Source organism: Macrotis lagotis, chromosome 1, assembly GCF_037893015.1.
Source record: "Macrotis lagotis isolate mMagLag1 chromosome 1, bilby.v1.9.chrom.fasta, whole genome shotgun sequence".
NCBI classification, from domain to species: Eukaryota; Metazoa; Chordata; class Mammalia; order Peramelemorphia; family Peramelidae; genus Macrotis; species Macrotis lagotis.
Window position 1 is genome coordinate 338470117 of NC_133658.1, and position 24217 is coordinate 338494333.

General features: G+C 34.8%; 1 protein-coding gene across 2 annotated transcripts in view; it reads left to right on the forward strand.

Annotated features, from left to right (window-relative positions):
* ASTN2 (astrotactin 2) overlaps window positions 1-24217 on the forward strand; it is a 1297121-nt gene that overhangs the window by 711038 nt on the left and 561866 nt on the right. For both annotated transcript variants that reach the window (XM_074211727.1, XM_074211725.1), the window contains one exon: window positions 14488-14676. In XM_074211727.1, the coding sequence (XP_074067828.1) occupies window positions 14488-14676 (189 nt within the window). The remainder of the gene's footprint in view (window positions 1-14487; window positions 14677-24217) is intronic.

Consider the following 24217-nt stretch of genomic DNA (forward strand, 5'->3'; position numbering starts at 1 on the left):
ATATATAGCTCACTTCAGAGTTCAACTCAAGTGCCATCTTCAGAAATCTTTTCTTATAGATTTGTTAGTACATCTTCCTTAACCATCCCCACCTTCATCCTCTCACAAAATACTTCACATTTATTTCATATTTACTTGACTGTTCATGTCATGTTTGCCACCCCCCCCCAGGAACACTCTAATACAAGGGCTGTTTTGTTCTTTTGTCCCTTTCACCTTCTACAAAATCTAAGTCATAGTAGGCTATTAATAAATACTTGTTAAATTTAAGTGATGTGACTTTCAAAAATGTATGGTTTTAAAATTTTAAAATATTTAGCAGATTCTCAACTAATTAGAATATTTACTTAATTAAACTTTTGTTTTCCGACACTGGAAATTTAGGCCAAAGTAGTCAAACTTAAAATAATCCAATTCAGTTTAACAAATATATTAAATAGATGCTTTGTGTTAGACACTAGGATGCAAAGATTAAAATTTAAATACTTGCCTTTGGGGCAATAGAACTACCCTAATTTGAAAGGACAGCTAGATGGAACAAGGATAAATTGTTGGACCTAGAGTCAGGAAGATCTGAGTTCAAATTTGACCTCAGATACTAACTAGCTATGTAACCCTGAGCAAGTCATTTAACCCAGTTTGTCTCAGTTTCCTCAATTGTAAAATGAGCTGGAGAAGGAAATGACAATCCAATCCAATTTCATTACCAAAAACCCCTAAATTGACTCAAAAAGAGTTGTTAAATGACTGTAATGACTAAACAACAACAACAAATTTGAAAGACCTCTGAAATTCATAGACCCACAAGGATCATTGATCTAAAGTTTGAAGGTACCTAAGAAGTCAGCTGTTTCTATTCTTCTTATAAATGGGGAAACTGAGGCCCAGGGAGGTCTTGGACTTCCCCAAGTCACAAAGGTAATAAAAATCAGAATTCGACTAGAACTCAGGTATTCTTGCACCAGAACTACTATACTATAACAAGTCATATGATCTCTGTTCAAATTCTGGTTCTGCCATTTATACTTTGGGTGAATTTGATCTTATTTTTATTCAATTCAATTAAAGAAGCATTCATTTTCTTGGCATGTGCCAAGCACTGTGATTGGGATTCAAAGCCCAAAATGAAATGATCCCTACTCTTAAGGACATTGCCTCCTACTGCCAAGAAATAATACATAGTCCTTTAAATAAATGGAAGATATTTGCAGAGTTTTGAGAACAGAGTAAGAAAGTAGAAGGACTAAAATTTAGAGAGCAAGAAGGGTGAATTAAAAGGTTAGGCTACATATATCTTTAAGAGACTCTTTTCCTCTAAACTTTAGAATTCTGGGGAGCATATCATATAGTGAGGAAGAGGTACACATATAGAAATAAAGAGAATACAAGTTTCAAAAATCATTAAATGCATAAGAAAAGTCCAAGAGAGAGAGTGGAAAGAAAAATAAGTGAAGGGGGAGATTGCTTCTAGCTGTCTAGCTATAGTGGGAAAAGATATGGAAGATTTCTGAGGGGAACAGCACCAATATTAGTAATTTATTTTCATATGTTTTAAGGATTACAAAGCATTTTATAACAATCCTATCATTGAGGTAGTGTAAACTGTATTATTTTGGTTTTATAGATGAGAAAAAGTGAAGTTAAGTAACTTGTTCATTGTCAGGCAACTAGTTAATGTCTAAAAGAAATCAAACTCCTATATATTGCATATGGTTTTTATATGTGACTTTCACCTAGAAGAGAAGATTTTCAAAAGGAAACATCTGGGTTTGGAAAGAAGTCTATAGGAAAGTCATGGAATAGTCATAACAAGACAAGCAGAAGAGGACATAATAAGATTGTATAGCTATATATAATATGTGAAGGGAATGACTGGGTAATAAAGGGAGAAAAAATAGATTAGAATTAAATTGTGGAAGACCTTAAGTTCTAGACTAACTTGCTAGTTAGCTTAGGCAACTGTACAATACACTAGTTAGAGTAATGGACTTGGAGTCAATAAAACCTTAGTTCAAAGGTGTTTCAGATACTTAACTAGTAGTATAACCATGAGCAAATCACTTAATTTCTCTTATCCTCACTTTCCTCATCAATAAAATGGAAGCAATAAAAGTACCCATCTCTCCACAAAAATTAAAAATAAAGTCTGCCAACTTTAAGGTACTTTGTATCATTATTGCTAAGGGAACAAGTTTGCATATATTTTCTATGGTCAGTATAGAACTAAATAAAGTTTTGAACTAGGAAATGAACTTGGAAAAAGATTCCAGTAGAAGAATGAAGGATCAGATGAAAAGACTGAGACTGGTCAAAGAGAGTCCAATTAGGAATTTATTATGATATGATATTTTTGTACTTCATTTTCAAAGAAAACTATGATATCAGAGGAAATGATGCTATAACAAGCACATGAACTATATTTGAATGATAGGGTGCTGTATTAAGTGACCAATCCCACTTTCTCCTCCAGAACCATAGGTTCAGTGGACAAATATGAATCAGGATGACTGGATATGACCTAGATGCAAGGCAAACGGTATTAAGTGACATGCCCAAAGGCCACACAGCTAATAAAAGTATCTGAGGTTGGATTTAAACTCCCAACCTCCTGATTCCAAAGCCAGTGCTCTATCTACTGCACCACCTAACTGCCCTTAAGGGATTTATTATAATTATCTAGGAGAGAATTAATGAATATCTGAAGTATGGTGCTGCCATAGAAATTTAAAGAAGGGTATATATCAAAGCAACATCAGATATGTAAGAGCAAAATGTTTTTCAAAATGTGTCCTGAACTCAGCAAATATTCTTCCTGGTCCCTTTCAGTTTCTCTATCTTCACTGTAGTTCTAGTCAGTTGTGATTAATGTACACAATGATGATCTGCAGGATCCTCAAGCAGCAAAGAGATTCAGTTATGGTTTCTTGACCTTATTGAACTAGGTGGTATAGTAAAAGGAACCCTGAAATGGGAGTCCAAAGACATGAGCTTTATTCAGAAGTCTACCATTTATTAAATTGTGAGAATATGAATGTCATTTAATGTCAATTAACCTCGTATCCCTATCTGAAAAAGGGGAATATTTACCCTGATTACTTCCCAGGATTATTATGAGGATGAAATTGACAATTTGTATGAAAATATTTCTGAAATTGTAAAGCATTTTACAAAGGAGAGGGTTTTTATTCTTATTACTCACTACAGAAATTGAGGTAATAGGATTATGGTTCTAAATTAGGGAGAGATCTCAGGGGACAGTTGGCATAACATTCTCATTTTACAAAGAAAAAACTGAGGAAGGCCCAGTAGTTTAAGCAAGCTAAAATATGCAAAAGTAATTTTAATTCATAGGGGTTAAAACAGAAGGGATGTGGGGACTCATTATCAGTGACACAAGAAATTAAATTAGCCAGAATGGTTCATTCTTTCCCCTACACTCAGTGTAATGGACATTTTACTATGAATTTCTCCTTCCTAAACCTCTTTTCTTCCTTTATCTAATTATTAATTATATAATGATAATAGCAATAATAATAATAATCTCTTCACTGTTGGCATTCTTCCATTGGTACAGATCCCAATACATGTATATCCTATCAACCCATGACATTCTTTTTCATGATTTTCTAGAAAATTCTTACCCCCCCCAAATCCACAGTAACCAGCATTCTGGAATTCTTTTGATTCTATATTACCTGGGTACCAATGGATCTTTGAGACCCTCCATATGTATTCAGTGATATTCCTTAAGCTTTTCTTTTCATAAAAGCACTTCCTTAGAAATAGGCTTCATGCTGTATGTCCTCATCATACTAGCCTCCATTGCCCTTCTGTTTTCCTGTAACTTTTATTCTCCAGAGATTGTAGTTCCAAGATTCCCAACCATAAACATCACTGAGAATATATTTGCATTTGAAAGATTGGTCTTTGTATAAAAGAATACATTTAAAATGTCATTAAAAATGCAATATAATTTCCCACATTCAATCAATCTCCCAGCTACAAAGCAGTATAGTGCTGAGATTGCAGTTACCAAGACCTAAGTTCATATACAGTTTCAGACACTTACTAGTTTTGCAACCCTGGGTAAAACATTTAACCCCTCTTGGCTTAAATTTCTTCATCTGTAAAATGGGGATAATGAAAGCACCTACCTCTCCTGGGAGAATATTCTAAAACATTTTGCAAACAGCAAAATGCTGTATAAATGTTAGCTGCTATCATTATTGTTGTTCTTAATAGTGCATCATCATTATTAGTAAATGTCAAATATCATGGTGCCCACCTTTAGAAAAGAAAACTGAGGCAGGTAGACTGTTTCTTTCCAATGGTCACCTACCTAGTAAGTGAGGGGGACTACTAGCAAAGCAGATAGAAGTTCAATGGATAGAGCACTAGACCTGTGTTCAAATTAAGCCTCGGACATTTACTAGCTATGTGACATTGGGCAAATCATTTAACCTCTCTTTTTCTCAGTTTCTTCATTTGTAAAACAAGAATAAAAAATAGCACTAACTTCCCAAGGTTGTTGTGAAGATCAATGAGACAATAATTGTATAGCTTTGATTAAAGTGCTTGACACATAGTATGCACCATAAAAAGTTTATTATTATTATTATTATTATTATTATTATTGTTATTAATTAGAAATCAAAAGCAATCCTCTCAGACTCCAGTCTTTTTTCCTTTCTTATTTCTTCCACACCTGCAGTTCTTTACATGAGATTTGGTTGTAGCTTGGGGAGATCCTAGGCCCCTAGCAGTCAATCAGCAAAATAAATAAGAAATAAATTACCATATGCAGACCTAAATTTATGGCAGTCCTTCTTCAACTTAAGTGACTGCAGGGCAGTGGTATGTAAATTATGCATAGGCACAGTTCTGCAAGCCTGCATACAAAAGAATTTTTGTGTTAGTCAATGCTTTTTAAAAACCTCCTTGTTGTTCAGTGGGACTGAGTAGGCTTCTACTGATGTTCCCATCTATGAATGATCATATCATATCATTTCCCTAAATAGACCTTAAGAATTCCCATTCTTGGAGTCTTGTTTTACAGATAAGTAAACTGAGATATTGAGAAAGGAAGTTGCTTGTCCAAAGTCACCCAGTATGTTGTAGTGCTGGGACTCAAAGCCAGGTCTTCTTCCCCTATTTCATATATCAATTCCATTGTATCTAGTTCAGAATTTTAACTAGTGATTCGACAGTGAAAATTATAACTCAGAAAAGTAGCACAAAAGATGCCCTTACATCAATTTTCAAGACAATTTCTAGAGAAGCTGTGTTAGATGTCTTAGTCTCCCCTACTCTTTCTAGGCTACTATTCAAAGAGTCATTAGGGATACTCATTAGGTATACAAGGCAGTCTGTCAGATTGTGAAGATGGGGAAGAGCAACTAGCCATCTGTTAGTATCTTGTCTTAACTAGCTGTACCTTCTAATTAGGTGCTAAATTCAGGGCTTTTTTTCTCTTCCTATATTGTTGGAACTATTCAAATTTGAGTGTTCTGAAACAAAGTTACCCTACCTTAGTTGGGCTTTACCTCAGATGGCCCTTCAAACTGCATGCTGAACAGTTTAAGTGGTTTAAGTAAGTAGATATAGTGTTAACTAGAATGGGAAAGAGTGGAGGGGAGCAGACCCTTATTCAGGAAGTTTCATTTCTGGATTGTCACATTTTTAAACACCAGAACCAATTAACCCTTTCCAAGGAATGCAAAGAAAGAATGAAAAATTAAGAAACCTTCAGACCAGCATTAATATTACAAGGCTTCAAAGGAAGTGTATTAACAATGGAACTTATTTGCACTTGATACAACCTCTTTCATCAAAACAGTGAACCCCATTTGGAGGTCCCTGTGAGGCATTTACATCAAAATATTTGGTTTTGTTATATCAAAGAGAGAGCACAGGAGGGTAGAAAAATGATATCCCACTTGAAAGAAATCAGAATTAGCTGAAGTCAGAGTCAAGAATCTGGAACTGGCAGTGGCTACTCAGAAGGCCAGAGTCAGAGTCCATGGGTCTTTCTACTGTACCACACTGTCTTATAACTGATTTTAATTTGGCACTTTTTGGTTTCAAAGTACTTTACAGGCATTGCCATTTGGTTCTTAAAATCAGTTTCTGATATAGGCAATGCAAGTATTCCTATTGGTTATGGAAAGGGAGTTTCAAAGAGGACAAGGGCCTTCTCTGTCCCACACCTAATAAGTGGTTATTAGTAATGTTCATACTTTATTGGAGAGACTATCTATAATTATCTTTAATTTATGAGAGGGAAAAGCAAGGAAAAGGAGAGAAAGGGAAAGGAGACAGAGAGAAATGTTTTGTTTCTGTATATTTGTTTGTATGTTATGAATTCTTTGAGTGTAGGAACTGATTTTGCCTTTCTTTATATCCTATAGTGCCTTATACATGATAGGCACTTCATCAGTGCTTACTTATTTTATGTGGTAGGTCCTGGTTTCAAACCTATCCTTTCTAACCTTAAGTATGGATCTATTTACATTATAACTTGAAATAACTTTAAAAACTTTAGTTTGCCTGGGCTTTGTCTAGCAAATTTATTAGACTATGAATTCCATAATGACAAGGACAAAGTCAAAATTGAACTAGGCCTCTCTCTTGGACTCAGTGCTCTAAGCAAAGAACATATTTAGCAAATACTTTTTTTGAATTAATTGGTTGATTTACAGTTGATTGTCAGATCCTGCTAGCCTCTTGGTTTTACAAAATGGGTTTAAAGGAGAAATCACATCTATAAATAGCCTTCTTATCCTATAAAAAGAGGGAGGTGAAGGCAACTAAATCCATGCCTTGGGAGAAAATTCCTATTTTGTATCTGCTTGCTTACTTAATTTATTTATTCCTCTTTGCATATGTATAAATATAGCTCTGTGCATAACTTGGCCAAGTTCCTACATGCCTACGCTCTTTAGACTTTCTGTAAGAAAATCTCCCAGACGACAAAATGTTCCAAAGGAACTGTATAATTATGTAGCATGGTACAAAAATAAAATAAAAAAAAAACCCAAAACAGACCTTCAAATAAACCATTCTGTGCCCCAGGGTGGCTGGAGGGAGAAAGTCGCTCATGTTAGCATAACAGAGCTCAGACAAATATATACCTTTTATTTGTCCTTGATACTTGAGGCTAGCAGCACCCCTAAAGGTCTTGGCAATGAGTAGATTCTATTACTATCAGGTAAGAAAAAGGGAGATGTAGCTGGGAAGAGAGCTCAGTCCAAAAAGCAAGTTCACAGGTAAGAATCCTATTAGAAGGCCAACATATTACAGAAAGTGATATAGATTTAAAGTAAGAGGAGCCAAATTCTCCTTCTGCACCTTTGCAAACTTGAATAAATCTTGCCACCTCTTGATCTTTAGTTTTTTCTCTAGAAAACATAGGGGTTATTCTAAAATCATGGCGTTTTAACCTGGGGTTCATGAATTTGGTTTTGGGGTTTTTTTTAGATTTTTGCAAGGCAATGGGGTTGTGTCTTGCTCAAGGCCACACATCTAGGTAATTATTAAGTGTCTGAGGTTGTATTTGAACTCAGGTACTGCTGACTCCAGGGCCAGTGCTCTATTCATTGCTCCACCTAGCTGCCCTGAATTTGGTTATTTTTTTTAAAAAATACTTTGATAAGTTAAATATGATTTGTTAACTTTGTAATCCTGTGTATTTTATTTTATGGCTTTTAAATGATTATTATGAGAAGGGTCCAGGGATTTCACCACACTATATAAAAGAGGACCCTGACACAAAAATATTAAGAACTCCTTTCCTAGGTTATATAGCATTTCTTTTAAATCCTATGATCCTGGGGATACCTAGTTAAGCTGTAAATCAGAAATAAAAATCTGAGGTAGCTGGTGATCAAATGTCTGTGGATCAGGATTCATGACATCACTGATCAAAGGCAGAGCTAAGGCAAAGTATTTGCTCTAAAGGCAAGGTTTGTAGAATTGTGCCCCTTTGTGTATTACTAGCACATGCAATATGGCTTAGCATAATATTAATTCCTATATCCCAAGAAGAGTAGGAACCTTTATCCTTAAAAGCATGTGATCATATAATCTGACTCTTTGTATTTCAAATCTGTAAATTTAGAGGAAAAAAGTTAAATTGAAAGTCCTTTACTGGGCTTCTCATAATACTCTGAGGTATAAGAAAAAGAAAGTGATGAATGAAAGATTGCAGCCTCATAATCAATTAATAAACATTTATTGATCAGCTACATGTCATACACCATTTTAGGGATTGAGAATATAAAAATAAAAGTGAAATGGTACATATGAAAATTATATAAAACTTTGTTGATGTTGTTGTTCAGTCTTGTCCTACTCTTAGTGATCCCATTTGGGGTTTCTTGGCAAAAATACTGGCGTGGTTTACCATTTTCTTTACCAGTTCATTTTACTGGTGAAGAAACTGAGATTATTAAGTGACCTGTCCATGATGACCCAACTGTAAAGTGACTGAAGAAGACCCTGGGCAAGTCATTTAAGCTCTGACTGTTTCAATTTCCTCATCTGTAAATTGGGGGTAATAATAATACCTATCTCTCAGAGTTAAAGAGCTTGGTATAGCATAAAGTAAGTGTTGTATAAATGCTAATTGTTTGGTTTTGTCATTATCATCATTATTTATTATTATCAAGTATTAGAAGGAGAAAGATATTCAGAGAAGTTGCACTGTGATTCAGAATTGACAGTGTATAATTTGCTCAATTCATGAGGATCATGAAGATTAAACAAATCTTTATGGGATTAACAAATTCATCCTTCCTTCTAAAATCCCTAGTACTGGGTACTTGACAATGCTGGACTAAAGTGGGGGGGGTGATGGTAGGAGCAGTAATATGCATCTTTTGAAGGAATGAATGAAGATGAAATGATAAATGGAGGTGTTAATAACTTGATATTGGAAACCATTTTAAAGTTCTTACTATTTTAACATTCATTACCTCATTTTATTCTTACAAAACTCTGCAAGGATATTCCACTACGCAGATGAGGACACTGAAAGTAACAGAAATGAAATGACTTACCTCAGCTAGTATATGATGCTAATAAATCATTTCAACTAGTATATAATGAAGGTGGAGATTGTTTGCTGTCATAGGGAGGGGAGAGGGAAGGGAAGGTGGTAGAAAAATGTGAAACTCATAAGCTTGCAAATGGATGAATGTTGAAAACTACCTTTGCATGTTATTGAAAATAAATAAAAATGCATAAAAAGGAAAAAAGAAAAAGAAATCTCAGAAAAAATAATGAAAGTGGAACTTGAATCCAATTCTTTTGCCAATTATTCAACTCCTTTTGCCTCACTCTGTAGCCTCTTTCTCCCTGCTTCCAATTCCAATTCCAATCTCTACATTATCATTATCTCTTTCCTATAGCCTGAATACCACTGTCCTAGAATCACAGCTGAGATTTTTTTACTTCTCCAATCTAAGTTGTGTATAAATTCTCTTGAGACAAAATTATATCCTTTCTACTTATTCTCCAAGATAAAAATCAAAGAAAAGACTGACTTCAGTCATATTTATCTAACCAGAAAAAAAAAAGAAACCTACCAAGTTAGTTTCTTAGTATTAGGGATGAGGTTGATCCACCAGGTGAACTGAGAGTTAAATCCCCTAAATCTTACTCATGATTTCTTTCTCCTCTGAATTCTAAAATCATCACCACCATGACCTGTGGTTGTGATTATACTTATAGTAGAAGTATGATTATAGCATAGTAGAAGGTACAATGGTTGGAATTCAGAACACAAAAGTCTGACCTGCATCTATCATTATAGTCAAGTGTTGTTTATCCTTCATTCTTTTTTTTTGGCAAGGCAATGGGGTTAAGTGACTTTCCCAAGGCCATACAGCTAGGTAATTATTAAGTGTCTGAGGTAGGATTTGAACTCAGGTACTCCTGATTCCAGGGCCGGTGCTTTATCCACTGTGCCACCTGGCTGCCCCCATCCTTCATTCTTAAAGAAGACCATGACATCAGGGACATGATGCCATTACATGCATATGAATTGGATTTGAATGAGGGGGTACTGGGCAATGTCACCAGCCTCTCTTTCTCTTCCAGAGCTATCTGGGTCCAGTGGCTAGATGTGAAACAGGATGATTGGAAATTGCCTGAGATGCAAGGCAATCAGTGTTAAGTCACTTGCCCAAGGTCATGCAGCTATTAAATGTCAAGTGTCTGAAGCCAGATTTAAATTTGAGTCCTTTTGATTACAGGATCAGTGCTGTATAAAATCACCACTTATTTGGACCTTATTCTCTTCTCTGATAACATTAAAATTTTAGGAGAGATAATTTGTTAGATCTCTTCAAGTCACATGCCATTAAAAGGAATCTTGCCCTTGCCTCATTATGGCATGTACATAAATTCCAGCTGTAAAGAACAAATTATAGCAATTCTGAGCTTTTCAGAATCACAAAAAGATTCAACATGGTATAGTGAGCAGACTGGTTGACTTGGATATCAGTGAAGTTAAAACCAAAGCTGCATATTACCTGTGTGACTTTGAGTAAGTCACTTAACATTTCTTATTTTCAGTTCCTTCATTACTAGAAGGGGTTTAGACAAGATGATCTCTCTGATCCTCTTTTATTCTAAATATATAGGTTTGGAAAGATTAAAAACTTTGTGTCATAAAACAGTAATGGATAGGTTCTTTCTAATCTGAGGAAAAATGCTAAATGTAGAAAACATAGATCTTCAAATTATTAATGTAATAATTTGTATTTTATAGTACATTTTAGTTTATAATTTGTTTTTTTTTTTCACAACATCTCTATGGTACTATTAATATTCTTAACTCTAATTTCCAAACTATTAAATTGATCTTTAAGGAGATGAGTGACTTGTTCAATGCCATATATATAGTGAGAGGCAGAGTTGTTCTTTGAAAATAGACTCTCTGAACTTCAAGTTTAATGAGTCTGTTGTTCTTTGAATAGTCATTTTCTACCACCCAATTCGTAATATTGAAATGAGACAATGTATTTAAAAGGAAGGTAGATACTTTTAGGCATTTCCCAAAAGAAATCTTCTAGCATTCAAGGTCTTGTGTCTTGAGGTAAAGTTTTTTGTAATTGCCCTTTGGTTTTCAAGGACATAGCATTGCTGGCTTGTAAATAAAGAAGCCTGTTCCTTCAAGCATGTAGGAGGCTAATTCATCAGAAGATAGCAGACTCGGATATTCAAAGAGGAGGAAATTTTCTTTGCCTCAGTCATACATGGCTCCCCTGGGGATAGACTTGCCAGCTTCTCTGATGCTCCAATCCCCTGCTCTATAACATTTTATTATTTTCTACAGAGATAACTGAAATGTAAGAAGTGAGTTCAGAAACTATGTAAGAAATTTGGGGCATTACTCCCTCAGCTTACCCAACTCAAATGTAACTCAGAAAATTCTGAACAGGATCCTAACCTCACCAAGTACTCATGGACTGTATGGAAAAGATGATGAATAAATACCCTGCAAACCTTTTACCTGAAAAGAATTTAGATTGCTATCTTCTTAAGACTAGCACTATGTAGCACAAAGAGAATTATACTTGCTGCCAAAATAATTTTAACTAAAATATTCTATCTTTTTCTAGCTGTGACCCTGTAAATTAAGTTCACCTCTATGTACCTCAGATTCTTCATCTATAAAAATATGGAAAGTAACAAAACTTTACCTACTTTCCAGGGTTTTGTTTTGCTTTAAAACCTTAAAGGAGTATGGAAATGTGAATAATTATGTCAGACGATATCTTCATTTCCTGTACAGTGTTTTGTGTGCCTCTATCCACAGGGGGAAAAAAATCAACACGTTGTAACTAACTGATTCCCCACCACCACCACCCAAAGATAAAATAAAACCAGTGAAGGACAGTTAGCATGTTATAGTGGAAAGAGCAATGGATTTTTTAGACAGAGGACATAGGTTACAATTCTACCTCTGCCACAAATTGTCTGTGTGACCACTGGAAAATCCTCTAATCATTTTGGGCTTCAATTTCCTCATCTATAAAAGGAGGGATTGAGTTAGATGATCTGTATTCCCCTTCTAGCTCCAATATCTGTGATCCTATGAAGGTCTTCTGTCCTCCTTGCTGTCCCACTATCTATTCTAAATATGCCGCCACATGCAAGTTGCCTACTGGAGCAATATAAACCTGACGAAAGCATTTTGGGGGGCCATTACTGGCCATCAGGATTGGATGATTAGAGGTTTAGGACAGAGGTTGCTACTATGTCACAACTGTATTTCCAGCTTTTGACTTGCATAAAAGCATCCACAATGCTGAAGGGTCCACCCATAGAATGATTAAAGTCTAGTTTCTGTTATAGTTTTCAGATGTTGTAGAAAGTTACTTTGGGAATATAGTTTGTCTTGAAAAACTATTCGGTACCCCCAATTAGTCTATAAATGCTATTTTTTGGATCTGTATGTTCATGGAAAAAAGGTCTAAAGAAGATATATGGAATTCTTAAACTTTCCTCCCCCAAATATTATAAGTGCCTTTCTTCAATTGTTGATTTATAGGTTAAATAGACGAGGTAGAGGATATCACAGTGTTCTATGAATTATATCTAAGATTTCTTTTCCACTAGGCAAGAGCATTATGTAAGAAAGGAATTTTAGTCAGGCAGTTCTGAGTTCAAATTCTCCCTCTGATATTCACCTGAATAAACTGAATCTCAGGCTACCTTAAGTTTTAAAAAAAAGGAGGGATAAGGGAAGATAGTAATATATGCAATATTCAACTTGCAGGGATGCTATAAAGTTTCAATGAGATATTGTGTGTGAAGTGCTTTACAAATGCAAAACTCACTATATAAAAGAAGTATCATTATTATAAGGAATTATTTGAAAGAAATTGCACTTCTCTCAGACCAGTGCTAATTATTTCTAACATCTAAATGCACCAGACTTGAAATCAGGAAAACCTGAGTTCAAATTTGGCCTTAGAAATTTAATACCTACTAGCTGTGTGAACTTGGGAAAGTCACTTAACCTTGATTTCCTCAATTTCAGAGCTATCTCAAGTCATCCTGATTCATATCTGGTCACTGGAATCAGGGGACTCCAGAGGAGAAAGTGAGGCTGGTGACTTTACACAGCGCCTCTCTCACTCAATTCTCGTGCATGGTCTTTGGCATGGTCTTCTTCAAGAAACACGAACAGTTATTTCTCTAGATTTTACTTATTTCATTCATGATTATAAAATGAAAAGCACTGGAGAACTTTTGATCATAATATATTAGAGCTGAAAAGAACATTAAAATATTAAATGATAGAGCTAGATGGGATCCTAACAAAAGACTATTAGAAACAATTCTTAAAAAATTGTAAATTATTAACAATCTTATGAAAGACAGCTCTAAATGACTAATAGTAAGAAAAATGCAAATGAAAACAAGTCTGAGATTTTACCTCACACTCAGAAAATTGGCAATGATGACAAGAGATGCAAATAATCAATGTAGATGAAGTTGAAAAAAGTCAGATACTAATGCACTGCTGATAGAGCTATGAATTGGTAGAGCTATTCTATAAAGCAATTTAGAATTATGCTTTTTAAAAAGAGAAACTAAACTATTGATATTCTTTGACCCAGAAATCTTATTTCAAGGCAAAGAAGATCAGAGACAAAAAGAAGGGTCCTTAATACACCAAAATATTCAGAGCATTTCTCTATGTGATAGCAAAGAAATGGGAAAAAATATAACAGATCCCTGTAGATTGTCCATTGTCTAAACAAATTGTGGTAAGTGATTGAAATGGAATATTACTGATCCATAAGAAATTAGAACATGAATTTATAAAAACATGGGTCAAAGCTTACATGATCTGAGACTCAATGAAGTAAGCAGAACCATGAAAAGGTTATATAAAATATTCTAATAAGGTAAACAGCAGAAGAAAAATGAAATTGAATACTTTGTGTTTATGATTATGCTTTACCCTGGAGAAGAATTAAGAAAATGTACTTCCTTCTATTCACTGGAAAGGTAGAGGACTCTTGATGTAGAATATTTCATTTACAATTAGATGTAGTTGATATGTTGATGAGTTTTGCTTAACTGTTTTCAAATCTATCATTTTTAAAAATCTTTAGTATGAGATGACTATTTCATTATGAAAGGGGAAATAATATCATTTGAACTGAATGATATATGAAGAAAAAAGTTTTTAAATATAAATAAGATAAATTTTAAAAAGAAAATTAACTGTTAAAATATAAACTCATAAACTGGTAGAGTAGCCAGGGACATTAGAGATAATCCAATCAAATGCCTTTATTTGCATGGGAACCTGATGCCCAGACAAAGAAAATCATTTTGCCAAATTGAAACAAGTGACAGAGTCAGGACTAAAACACACATCTCTTTACTACCAGTTCGTCATTCTTTCTATTACACCTCACTATTTACTGGAGTATGGGTCTAATTATCTCATCTATCATTTTCTAGCTGTGTGGAGGAGTATAAGCTAGCTCCAGATGGTAAATCCTGCCTCATGCTATCGGACGTCTGTGAGGGCCCCAAGTGCCTCAAGCCTGACTCCAAGTTCAATGACACTCTCTTTGGGGAGATGTTGCATGGTTACAACAACAGGAGCCAACATGTCAACCAGGGTCAAGTCTTCCAGATGACTTTCAGGTATGAGTTGGACCTTGTCTATTTCCTGTTGATATAATAAGAGTTGTGCTGAGTTATCTGATTTAAATGCATAGCAACAGAAAGGTAGAACATTCATATTAACCTGAACATACTGAAACCTGTCTCCTGTTCTTTCATATTTCTGCTTCTACTTATGGTGCTCTATATCCAACCTCAGGAATTTAAGTATATGGAAGTGCATATATAATTTTTGTAGTGGAAAGAACTGATTTTGTAGTCAAAGGACTTAGGTTTCAATTTCATCTCTTCTACTCAGTACCTATGTGATATCTGACATCACTTCCTTGCTCTAGACCTTAGTTTCTACTTTGGTAATATGATACAGCCAGTCTAGATGATTTCTAAAACCTTCTAAGTCTAAATTCTTTGATGTTTTCAGATACCAGCAACCCTGAGGGTAAACTGCTCTCTCATTTTATTGGGCTCTCTTTGTGAAGAAAAGAGCCTCACTTTGAGTTGTTCTTGATTCTAATTTATCTTTTGTGAGTCAAAAGGTCTATGATCTCAAACACTGCTTGTTAGCAAGCCTACAAAAGATGAGAAGATTTGGGAAGGGACATTCCCTGCTTCCTTCACTATTACCAAGTCTGCTTGAAGCTCAAATGTGTTTGGGGTCAGTATTCTCTAAATCTAGGCATTAGTCATTAGGCTGCCTGAAAGTTCAGTGCTTCAAAATAATGAAGCAATTTTTGCTCCAGAGAGAGGTATTTAATAGAGACACTGAAGCATACAGACTATAGGGGAAATTATTAGTTCAATAACAACCACATGAACTCAATATAAATTGGAAGTTATTGGGCACATGGACCATCTGGGTAAATTCCTAGCTCAGTATAAACATGCACATCTATTAAAAAATTATTCAAATAGAATGAAAATAGAATCACTAATAATAATCTAAAAATATGACATAATTATTCCTGAAAAGAGGATGACAATGGATTATTTCTCATGTTCCCAGTTGGGTATACCTTGAAATGAGGTCATGTGAACTTCCAAGTTCCTAGCAATGATAAAGGAAAAGAGAAAAAGTAAGGAAAATGCTACTATAATTACATTTTCCAGAAAAGAAAATCGCCAAGAGAAAGGTAAATTTGAACCTTAGGTAACCTCCTGACCAATTAAAAGAGAAGAAAGATGCTAATTTGGAAGGAAGAGAGTGAGAGTAAAGTTAAGAGGAATGATATTGATGACCCACTTTGAATCTCTACTTACTATTGCTGATCAAGGGATATTGCCCCTCAGCTCCTTTACCAAGTCTAAGTTATGCCATCCTTAGAGCTTCATGTTGTTTTGTTTTCTTTTCCGAGGTGTAGGAATTAGGTTTATATTAGGCACATGGAATGTGGAGAAGAGGTCTTTCTCCTATTAATAAACAGAAATCTACCTTATTGATCCAGGTCACATGACTCAATGAAGTCTGCTTTTTTAAATCAAGAGATTCAATACTATTCAAAATTGAATATGGATCCCTCAAATCCACTGTCAATCCCTCTGAACTAGAGTGCAGTGCAGTAAAAGATCCCCACTTTCATCTCCTTTCATTCAAACAGCAAGAAAATTTCAGTTATTAGCTATGATATTGCCAAGGATGGTTTAGCTGAGGATGGAGGCATCATAAAATTCTTTACACACTTCATGTATCCTTAGAGCTCTTGGGGACACTATCCTAGAAGCAGCAGGCATATCAGCACTTAATGGCCATTTTCATCTTGCCCATGTTACACCAGTGATCATTTGCAAGCTGAGCCTCATGTGGAGGCCAGCAGGCTTTGTCCTGTCCACCTCTGTCTTATGTCTCATTTTCTAGTCCTTTTCCTTGTCTTGAGTTTTGCTAAATGCCCTGAATAAAATATCCCTAATGGTCTGTATATAGATTAGTATTCTACTCTTCCCATTTTCTCCCATGTATAGCCAACCCTTATCCTCTCAGAGACAAAGTTCTTCTTGAAAGAGATTAAACTTAATTGTATTCTTTTTCTGAGTCAGTTTACAGAGTAACCCTATTTCCTGATGAACAGTAATTCAAAGATTTAGTCTTCTTATTGGAAAGCTCTCTGAGGTGAAGCTTATGATTGCTTTGGAGGGCTGAAGTCTCAGTCCTCTGGAGTAGATATGATCTACCAACTTTCTGCCTCTGTCAGTAAAACCCCTGACAACTAGCACATTAGAAATTGCAACAAAGAGAGTATTTAATTGGCCCTATATACTGCCCCCTATTCCTGCCATTGGGACAAAGACACTTATTGATTGATTGAAAGTTGCTCCTGTATCTAAGTTATCCTTTTATGACTACTCTAGGTGCTATTATTTTAATGTGAGGATTAGAATAAGTGGAAAGGGGGGTGTGTTTCTTCAAGATCTAATCCAGTCATTCAAGGGAAAAGATTTGGAAGTCTATATTTGGTTGGTGTCCACTAAATTTCCATGGACCTGACTTTCCTCAGGACAGTTGGTATGGTCTCAAAATTAAGCTCAGGTATCACATGTCTGGGACATACTTCTTGCTCACTCTAGCCTCTTAGAATCTCAAGTTTGCTTGAAAGTACAATTTGAGTATTGTATTCTATATAAGGTCTTTCTTGACTGTACAACAGAACTATCATCCCAAGCTGCTAGTGTACTTCTTCCTACTAAAAAAGAAATCTAGAATTTCATATTTATTTATATGTGTACATTTTGCTTTCCCTCAAAAGACATAAAATTTTTAAGAGTAAAGATTTTTTCCCATTTTTCCTTTGTAATACAGTGCTTGATACAAAGTAGACACAACTTTGTTGTTAACAAGACAGGTGGCAAAATGGATAGAATATTGAACATGGTATCAACAAATCTTGATTTGAATTCTGTATTAGTTCTGGGCAAACCACTCAACTTCTCTCTATATATATTTCCTCATTTGTAAAATGGAAATAATAATAGCACCTATCTCCTAAGGTTGTTGGAAGGATCAAATAAGATGATATGTATGTGTACATATATATATATATATATATATATATATATATATATATATATATATATATACATATATAGTGCTTTGCAAAACTAATGGTACTCAATAAATGCTAACTATTAGCAGTAGCTAACTAGCATTTTCCTCCACATACAAAATAAGTTTTGATGCCCTTTTATGTCACTTTCCAGGTGGCTATATGCAAAAGGAAGTTGGTAGTATATTGATAACACTAAACTTGAATTTAAAAAGTCCTAGATTCTGGTCTTGGCTTTACTATTTTCTTCCTATGAATCCTCAGTCAAGTAATTTCAACTTTCTGGTCTCATTCTCATCTGTCAAATGGGAAAAAATGCACTAATATTATTATAGCTATTTCCCCATTTCCCCATTTTAACTCTCTTTCTGCCCCAAAAGAACTTGGAAAGACTGTATCTACCATAATTATTTCCTCATAAATAGGAATTTGGATGATAAGCATCCATTAAATGAAATAAAAGGCTATACTAGCTGAGTCCTCATAACAACTTGGTTACCCTGGGAAAAATCCAGTCCTCAACATGGATGGATGCCTATCATTTTGATCCATGTAACTTAAGGACCATTTGCCTCCCTTTAAATCCTTTATTCTGGTAACCTACTATGGGCCTGATAATTTCATTGGATGCTCTTTAAGAACACTATTAAAGATATGATATTATTCTATGCTTCTCTCAAGTTTCACAAAGTAGAAAATTCAAAATTATTATTCAGTTTTAAGAGTAAAGTTTGATCTGCTAGACAGCTTATCACAAACTTATTTAGATTTCTCATTTATTTCTTCCTTCTCTAGCTGTAGTACAGAAGTTCTTAACCAATTTGTGAGTCATGGATCCTTTTGAAATATATAGATCTCTATTCAGAATTATGTTTAAATACATAAAAAAATACATGGAATTACAAAGTAATTGAAATATTGAAATATAGTTTTATTTTTTAAAATAAGGCTTATGATATATATGTCATGGAACACTATTGTTCTATTAGAAACCAGGAGGGATGGGAGTTCAGAGAAGCCTGGAAGAACTTGCATGAATTGATGCTGAACGATATGAGTAGAACCAGAAAACATTGTACATCCTAACAGCATCATGGGGGAGATGATCAACCTTAATGGACTTGTTCATTCCATCAATGCAACAGTCAGGAACAATTATGGGATATCTGTGAGGGAGAATACTATCTATATCCAGAGAAAGAACTGTGAAGTTTGAACAAAGACCTTTAATTTTAAAAAAACATCCTATTATGTAATTTTCCTATCTCTTATACTTTATTTTTTTTTCCTTAAGGATATGATTTCTCTCTCATCATATTCAGCTTAGATCAATGTATACCATGGAAACAATGTAAAGATTAACAGACTAGCTTCTGTGGGTGGTGGGGGAGGGAAGCAAGATGGGGGGATTGTAAAACTCAAATAAAATATTTCAAAAAAAATAAAATAAGGCTTATGGACCCTAGGGTAAACACCCTTGATTGTAGTGATCTCATCTCTGTCTTCCTTCAAGTTTATAAGAGAAATTTTGAGGAAAATATATTTTCCCCCCATTCTTAGCACTTTGAGGGGGGGAAAATAAAGTTCTTTAAGAGAAATAATGGTTTAGAGACTTCAAAAGTTTGAGAAAGATATGGTTGTAATGCTTTTCTTCCCTCTCCTGTTCCAGAATATGGCACTTAAAAATTCTTTCAGAATCATTTCCCCTTGCAAATGATGTGTAATAGGCCAGATTCATTCATTGTTCCACTGGCTTTTGATTAAATTGGAGTTTGGCTAAGTTTCACTTTTGATTAAGAAATTATTTGAGAATTTCTCTTTTCCTTTAGCTATATCTGGAAAATTTTGACTTTTATCATATATGATAAAGAACAACAAAAATCCATTGAGTGAGCAATGGAGTAAACAGTATCTCTGTAATCAGAGGATCTGGATTCAAATTCAATCTTTTAAAGATATTACTTATGGGGTGGCTCGGTGGTGCAGTGGATAAAGCACCGGCCTTGGTGTCAGGAGTACTTGGGTTCAAATCCAGTCTCAGACACTTAATAATTACCTAGCTTGAGCAAGCCATTTAACCCCATTTGCCTTGCAAAAAATAAAATAAAATAATGTAAGAATTAAAATGATTAAAACAAAGTTATTACTTATGGAACATTAAACAAACCCTTAAATGTCTTTGGACTTCAGTTTCTCCATCTGTTAAAATATGAAAACTGAATTAGATTGATTCTAAGGTCTATTTTTGCTCTCAATTAATGTTCTTAAGTGAACTACCACTCTGAGCTACTCTAGGACTGAGCAATGAAGACCAAAAAGAAAGCTGAGAAACAAACCTTAGAAATAACAAAAGAATGGGACTGCTTAAGAGTGTGGGTTGAGCCTGGACCCAGGATAAGCTATGGAAAAGTCATACTAGAAATAGAAAACCTTGTCATAGGATAATGCAATGATAATAGAATGTCAGAACTGGAAGAGACTTTAGAAACTATGTAGTCAAATCTGATTTTACAGATGAGGGAACTGAGATTTAGACAGGTCAAGAGACTGACCTGAAGTCACATACTAGTAAGAGGAAGAGCTGAAATATGAACCCTGACTCCAAATCTAATGTATTTCCCTTTCAACCATACTTTTCAATTTCAGGAATGACCTATAAAGTAGGGAATGATGAAAGATGCTTTACTCGAAAGGCAACTTTCAATCTGCTCTGATTTCCAGTGCATACATTTCCATATTAAAACCCACTGTTTTAGATAGTCTAGATTTGGCACCAAAATCTCCCTCTGAATATGGCATGAAGTCTCCATTTCTTTAAGTTAAGGAAAGCCAGTCTTATTTTTTGCAGTGTTCTCTCACCCACATCACACATGCTGAGGATACTGAGTCAGAGTTTACCAAATGGCCACTGAGGCTGATTTGGTCCCACTATTTTTAGTCTCCAATAGGAAGTAGGTAGCCATTGCAGTTTCTCTCCATGTTTGCTATGATATGGAGCTTCATCTTAGAACAATGCTTCCTTTTTTCTGTAACACCATTGCCTCATTTTAGCTCCTTCTCTCAAGTAAAATATTCTGGGCAGAACTACAAGTAGGTGTAGACAAGGTGGGTCATTGTCTTGGGTGCAACACACAGAGAAGAACAAAAAGATTTATGTCTTTTTAAAAAGATATATATTTTAAAGGAAGAAAATACATAGTATGCAAAGACTTATTTTGTCAAAAATTAAGGTGCCTATGTCAGAGTGAATATTCAAAGCCTTGAGTAGATATAACACACACAAAACAGGGCAAAATTTTTCTCACCTTTCTTATGATAAAAAATTTCTTGGTCACAGTCTGGTTTTGTCAGTATTTAACAGACTGATAAATTCTAAGGATTGTGGTTTAGTCCAATATTATATCTCTTTTCCTACTCTTTCTGACCAATAAAAATATGATAAAATTGGCTATGTTGAATCTATGTAGTTAAATACTACATTTTTTTATGATCTTCCCTTCATTAATCACAACCACTCTATACAGGAAACAGTATGCATTTTTCATACCTATTTTAAAGATGAGAAAACTGAGGTTCACAGAGGAAAACAGACTTTCTTGTCACTTCAAATAATAAGTGTGGGACCTGGGATTTGACTCCATGTATTCTGCCAGTAAATCCTACTATACTTTCTACTTCACCTGACTCCAAGAAGCCTGAAATTGAAGCAATTAGTATATCTTAAATGTCAACTGACTGTAATGAAGTCACTGAACTAGTTGTAGAAAAGTTGTAGAAAACTTATCAGATCAACTTAGAGTCTAAAGGAGAAAAACTTCAGGATTAGATTATCCCAGGAGTATGAGAGATTCAGATAGACATCCCAGAGGAGGCCTAGGAATTTTATATGCCAAGTAGTACCTTAGTGAAGCTCCCCTTCCTAATTTAAAACTTGGAGATTAATTATTGCATAATTTATTTGACTCTCTTAAAGTTCCTGATACTTTCAAGATAATGTTTCTCAATGAAAAGTTTGAATACTTTTTAAAAAATTATCTCATTCATCAAGCTCCCAAATATTTGTTTATACTGCAAAAGAAATTTTATTTCTGTTCAGATTCATATATGGAGCATCGTCTGTAAAATGGGGACAATGATACCTGTAGCATTTAATGATAGCAGCATAATGTAATGATAGAAGGCTAGCCAAAGTTTCAGAAAGACCTGAATTCAAGTACTAGCTCTAACACTGGCCATGCCATGCATCCTCTCAGTGCCCCATAATTCTCTATGACCATGAGTTGCAGAACAGATGCTGATAGTCATCGATGGAGGGAGTTTGTTTGTTTGCATGTTTTCCTCACTTGTAGTCCTCTTTATCACAAGTCTAATCCTCCTTGCCAAAAGTAATAAATTAATTAATAACTTCTTCACAGGATCAAGTAAAGTAATATAGATAAATAACTTTACAATTATTAAAATATTATATAAATGTCAACTATTTTAATTATGACTAAAGTTCCCCTCTATCAATCTAGCCAAAACAAAACATCATAGAAGTCTTGACAATTATGGACTGTTCACCCTTTAGGATTTCCCATTTTTCAAAATTGCATATTCTAGATTAGAGTCTCTGAACCTCCACATACCATATGTGAATCAGAGAAGTTGGTCTGAACTTCAGGAAACCAATCTTACTTTCTAACTCATTCCTCTGCAAGTCTCTTGGATGAGTATCAGTTGCTTTTATATAGTGTGTAGTAGTGCAAAGAACTGTAGAACTGGAGTCAAAAGATACAGGTTTAAAGTCCAGGTCTAATTTTCTGATGTTTAAGAGATCACAGAAACACAGCAACTTCGGTTTCTTCATCTTTAAAATTGGGACGATAATATACATATAGCCTATCTCCCAAAGTTGTCATAAATATAACCACCAAATGAGATTATATTTGTCAGATATTTTGTAACTATACATATTTTATAAATGTAAAACTTTAAATGTAGTATAATGTAGTGGAAAAAATGCTAAACATAGAGACTATTAATAACGATGATGATGATGATAATAATAATAGTTCGCATTTATATAACATGTTGAGGTTTATAAAGTGCTTTATAAATATTATCTTTTTTAATTCCTCACAGCAACCCTGGGTTACAGAAAGCAGTATTAGCTATATTTTCACAGATATCAAAGCTGAGGCTAAGAGATGTTAAACAACTTGTTTAGGGACATACAACTAGGAAGTATTGAAGTAGGAGTCAAATACAGATCTTCCCAATCCAAGTCTAGGTCTCTAGCTATTGTTCTACCTAGTTGACCTCAGTTTGAATTCTGTTTGAAATACTTAGCCATGTGAGCAAGAGAAATGAGATGGAAAGTACTCTATGCTAGTGGACTTTTGTCCTTTTTCCTTGTCTCCTTGGCACTTATGACAGTGCCTGACACATAGTAAACACTTAATAAGTGTTATTGTTGGGTAATATAGATAATAAATGACAGAATCAAGTTTTTCCTTCCCCATTCTACAACCATCAGCCTGAGAAACAATCTTTTGCTCTATCAGCAGTGTTTAAACAATAATCCCCACTGGGCTATTCTGTTCTAGCTGCTTCTATATCCCAAGCTTTTCTTGAGCAAAGAGGAAAATTTGCTTGAGTGGAACTCAAAGAGAGTCCAGAAACAATTCATAATACAAAGAGTACAAGGTTTGTCACCAAGTGCATTTCCCAGATGGTTCCTATGGCTTTCCTTCTTGCTTTCCTGATTTCTTTCCATGGAGGAAATGCCAGCAGGGGTTTGTGATTGCCAGGAAACGGAAGGCAAAAGAAAAAGCTTCAGCAGAGTGAAAGGAGTGAGAAGAAGAAATAAAAATCGAAGGATGAGTCTTTTTGGAAGCTGACACAGACTTTAGAGCCTTCTGTCTTTCATTTATTTCCTGACAGTGTCAAACAGTTGTTTTTTTTTCATTTTGTGTGATTTAACTTAGAATCCTAGACTGTTAAAAATTAGAAAATGTTTTATCATTTTAGAATTAAACGATTGTTAGGATGAAAGCTGGAGAAGACCATCAAGATCATTTAATCCACTCTCTGACTTTTACAGAAGAGGAATCTTGGACAAAGCAAAGTTTAATGAGCTCCCCAAGTTTCTATGGACAGAGCACGTACTTTTCCAGGAAAGCACCTTGGAATTTTGAAAAGTGCATTTTTTAAATAAGAAAGGACCATGAAACTTACAGTTTTAGAACTGTTTGAGATTTAGAACATAGACCAGAAGGGCCTCTCTCATTTTACAAAGATCACTGATACCCCAAAAAGATTAAGTGACTTAACCAAGGAAACCCAACTATTGGACTCCAGAATATCCTGCAAATGCTAATTAGATAAGAAGCCTTTTGGTTTTTACCTCCCACATATAGCAGCCTAGCAGTTCAGAAAAAGAAGAACTGAAGCTCTTCCCCTGAAGTGACCTAAGGCTTATTGGATTAGTGCAACCTGAAAGTCCCAAATTAGATGAAGATGCTTTAATCTCATGTAGATTTACT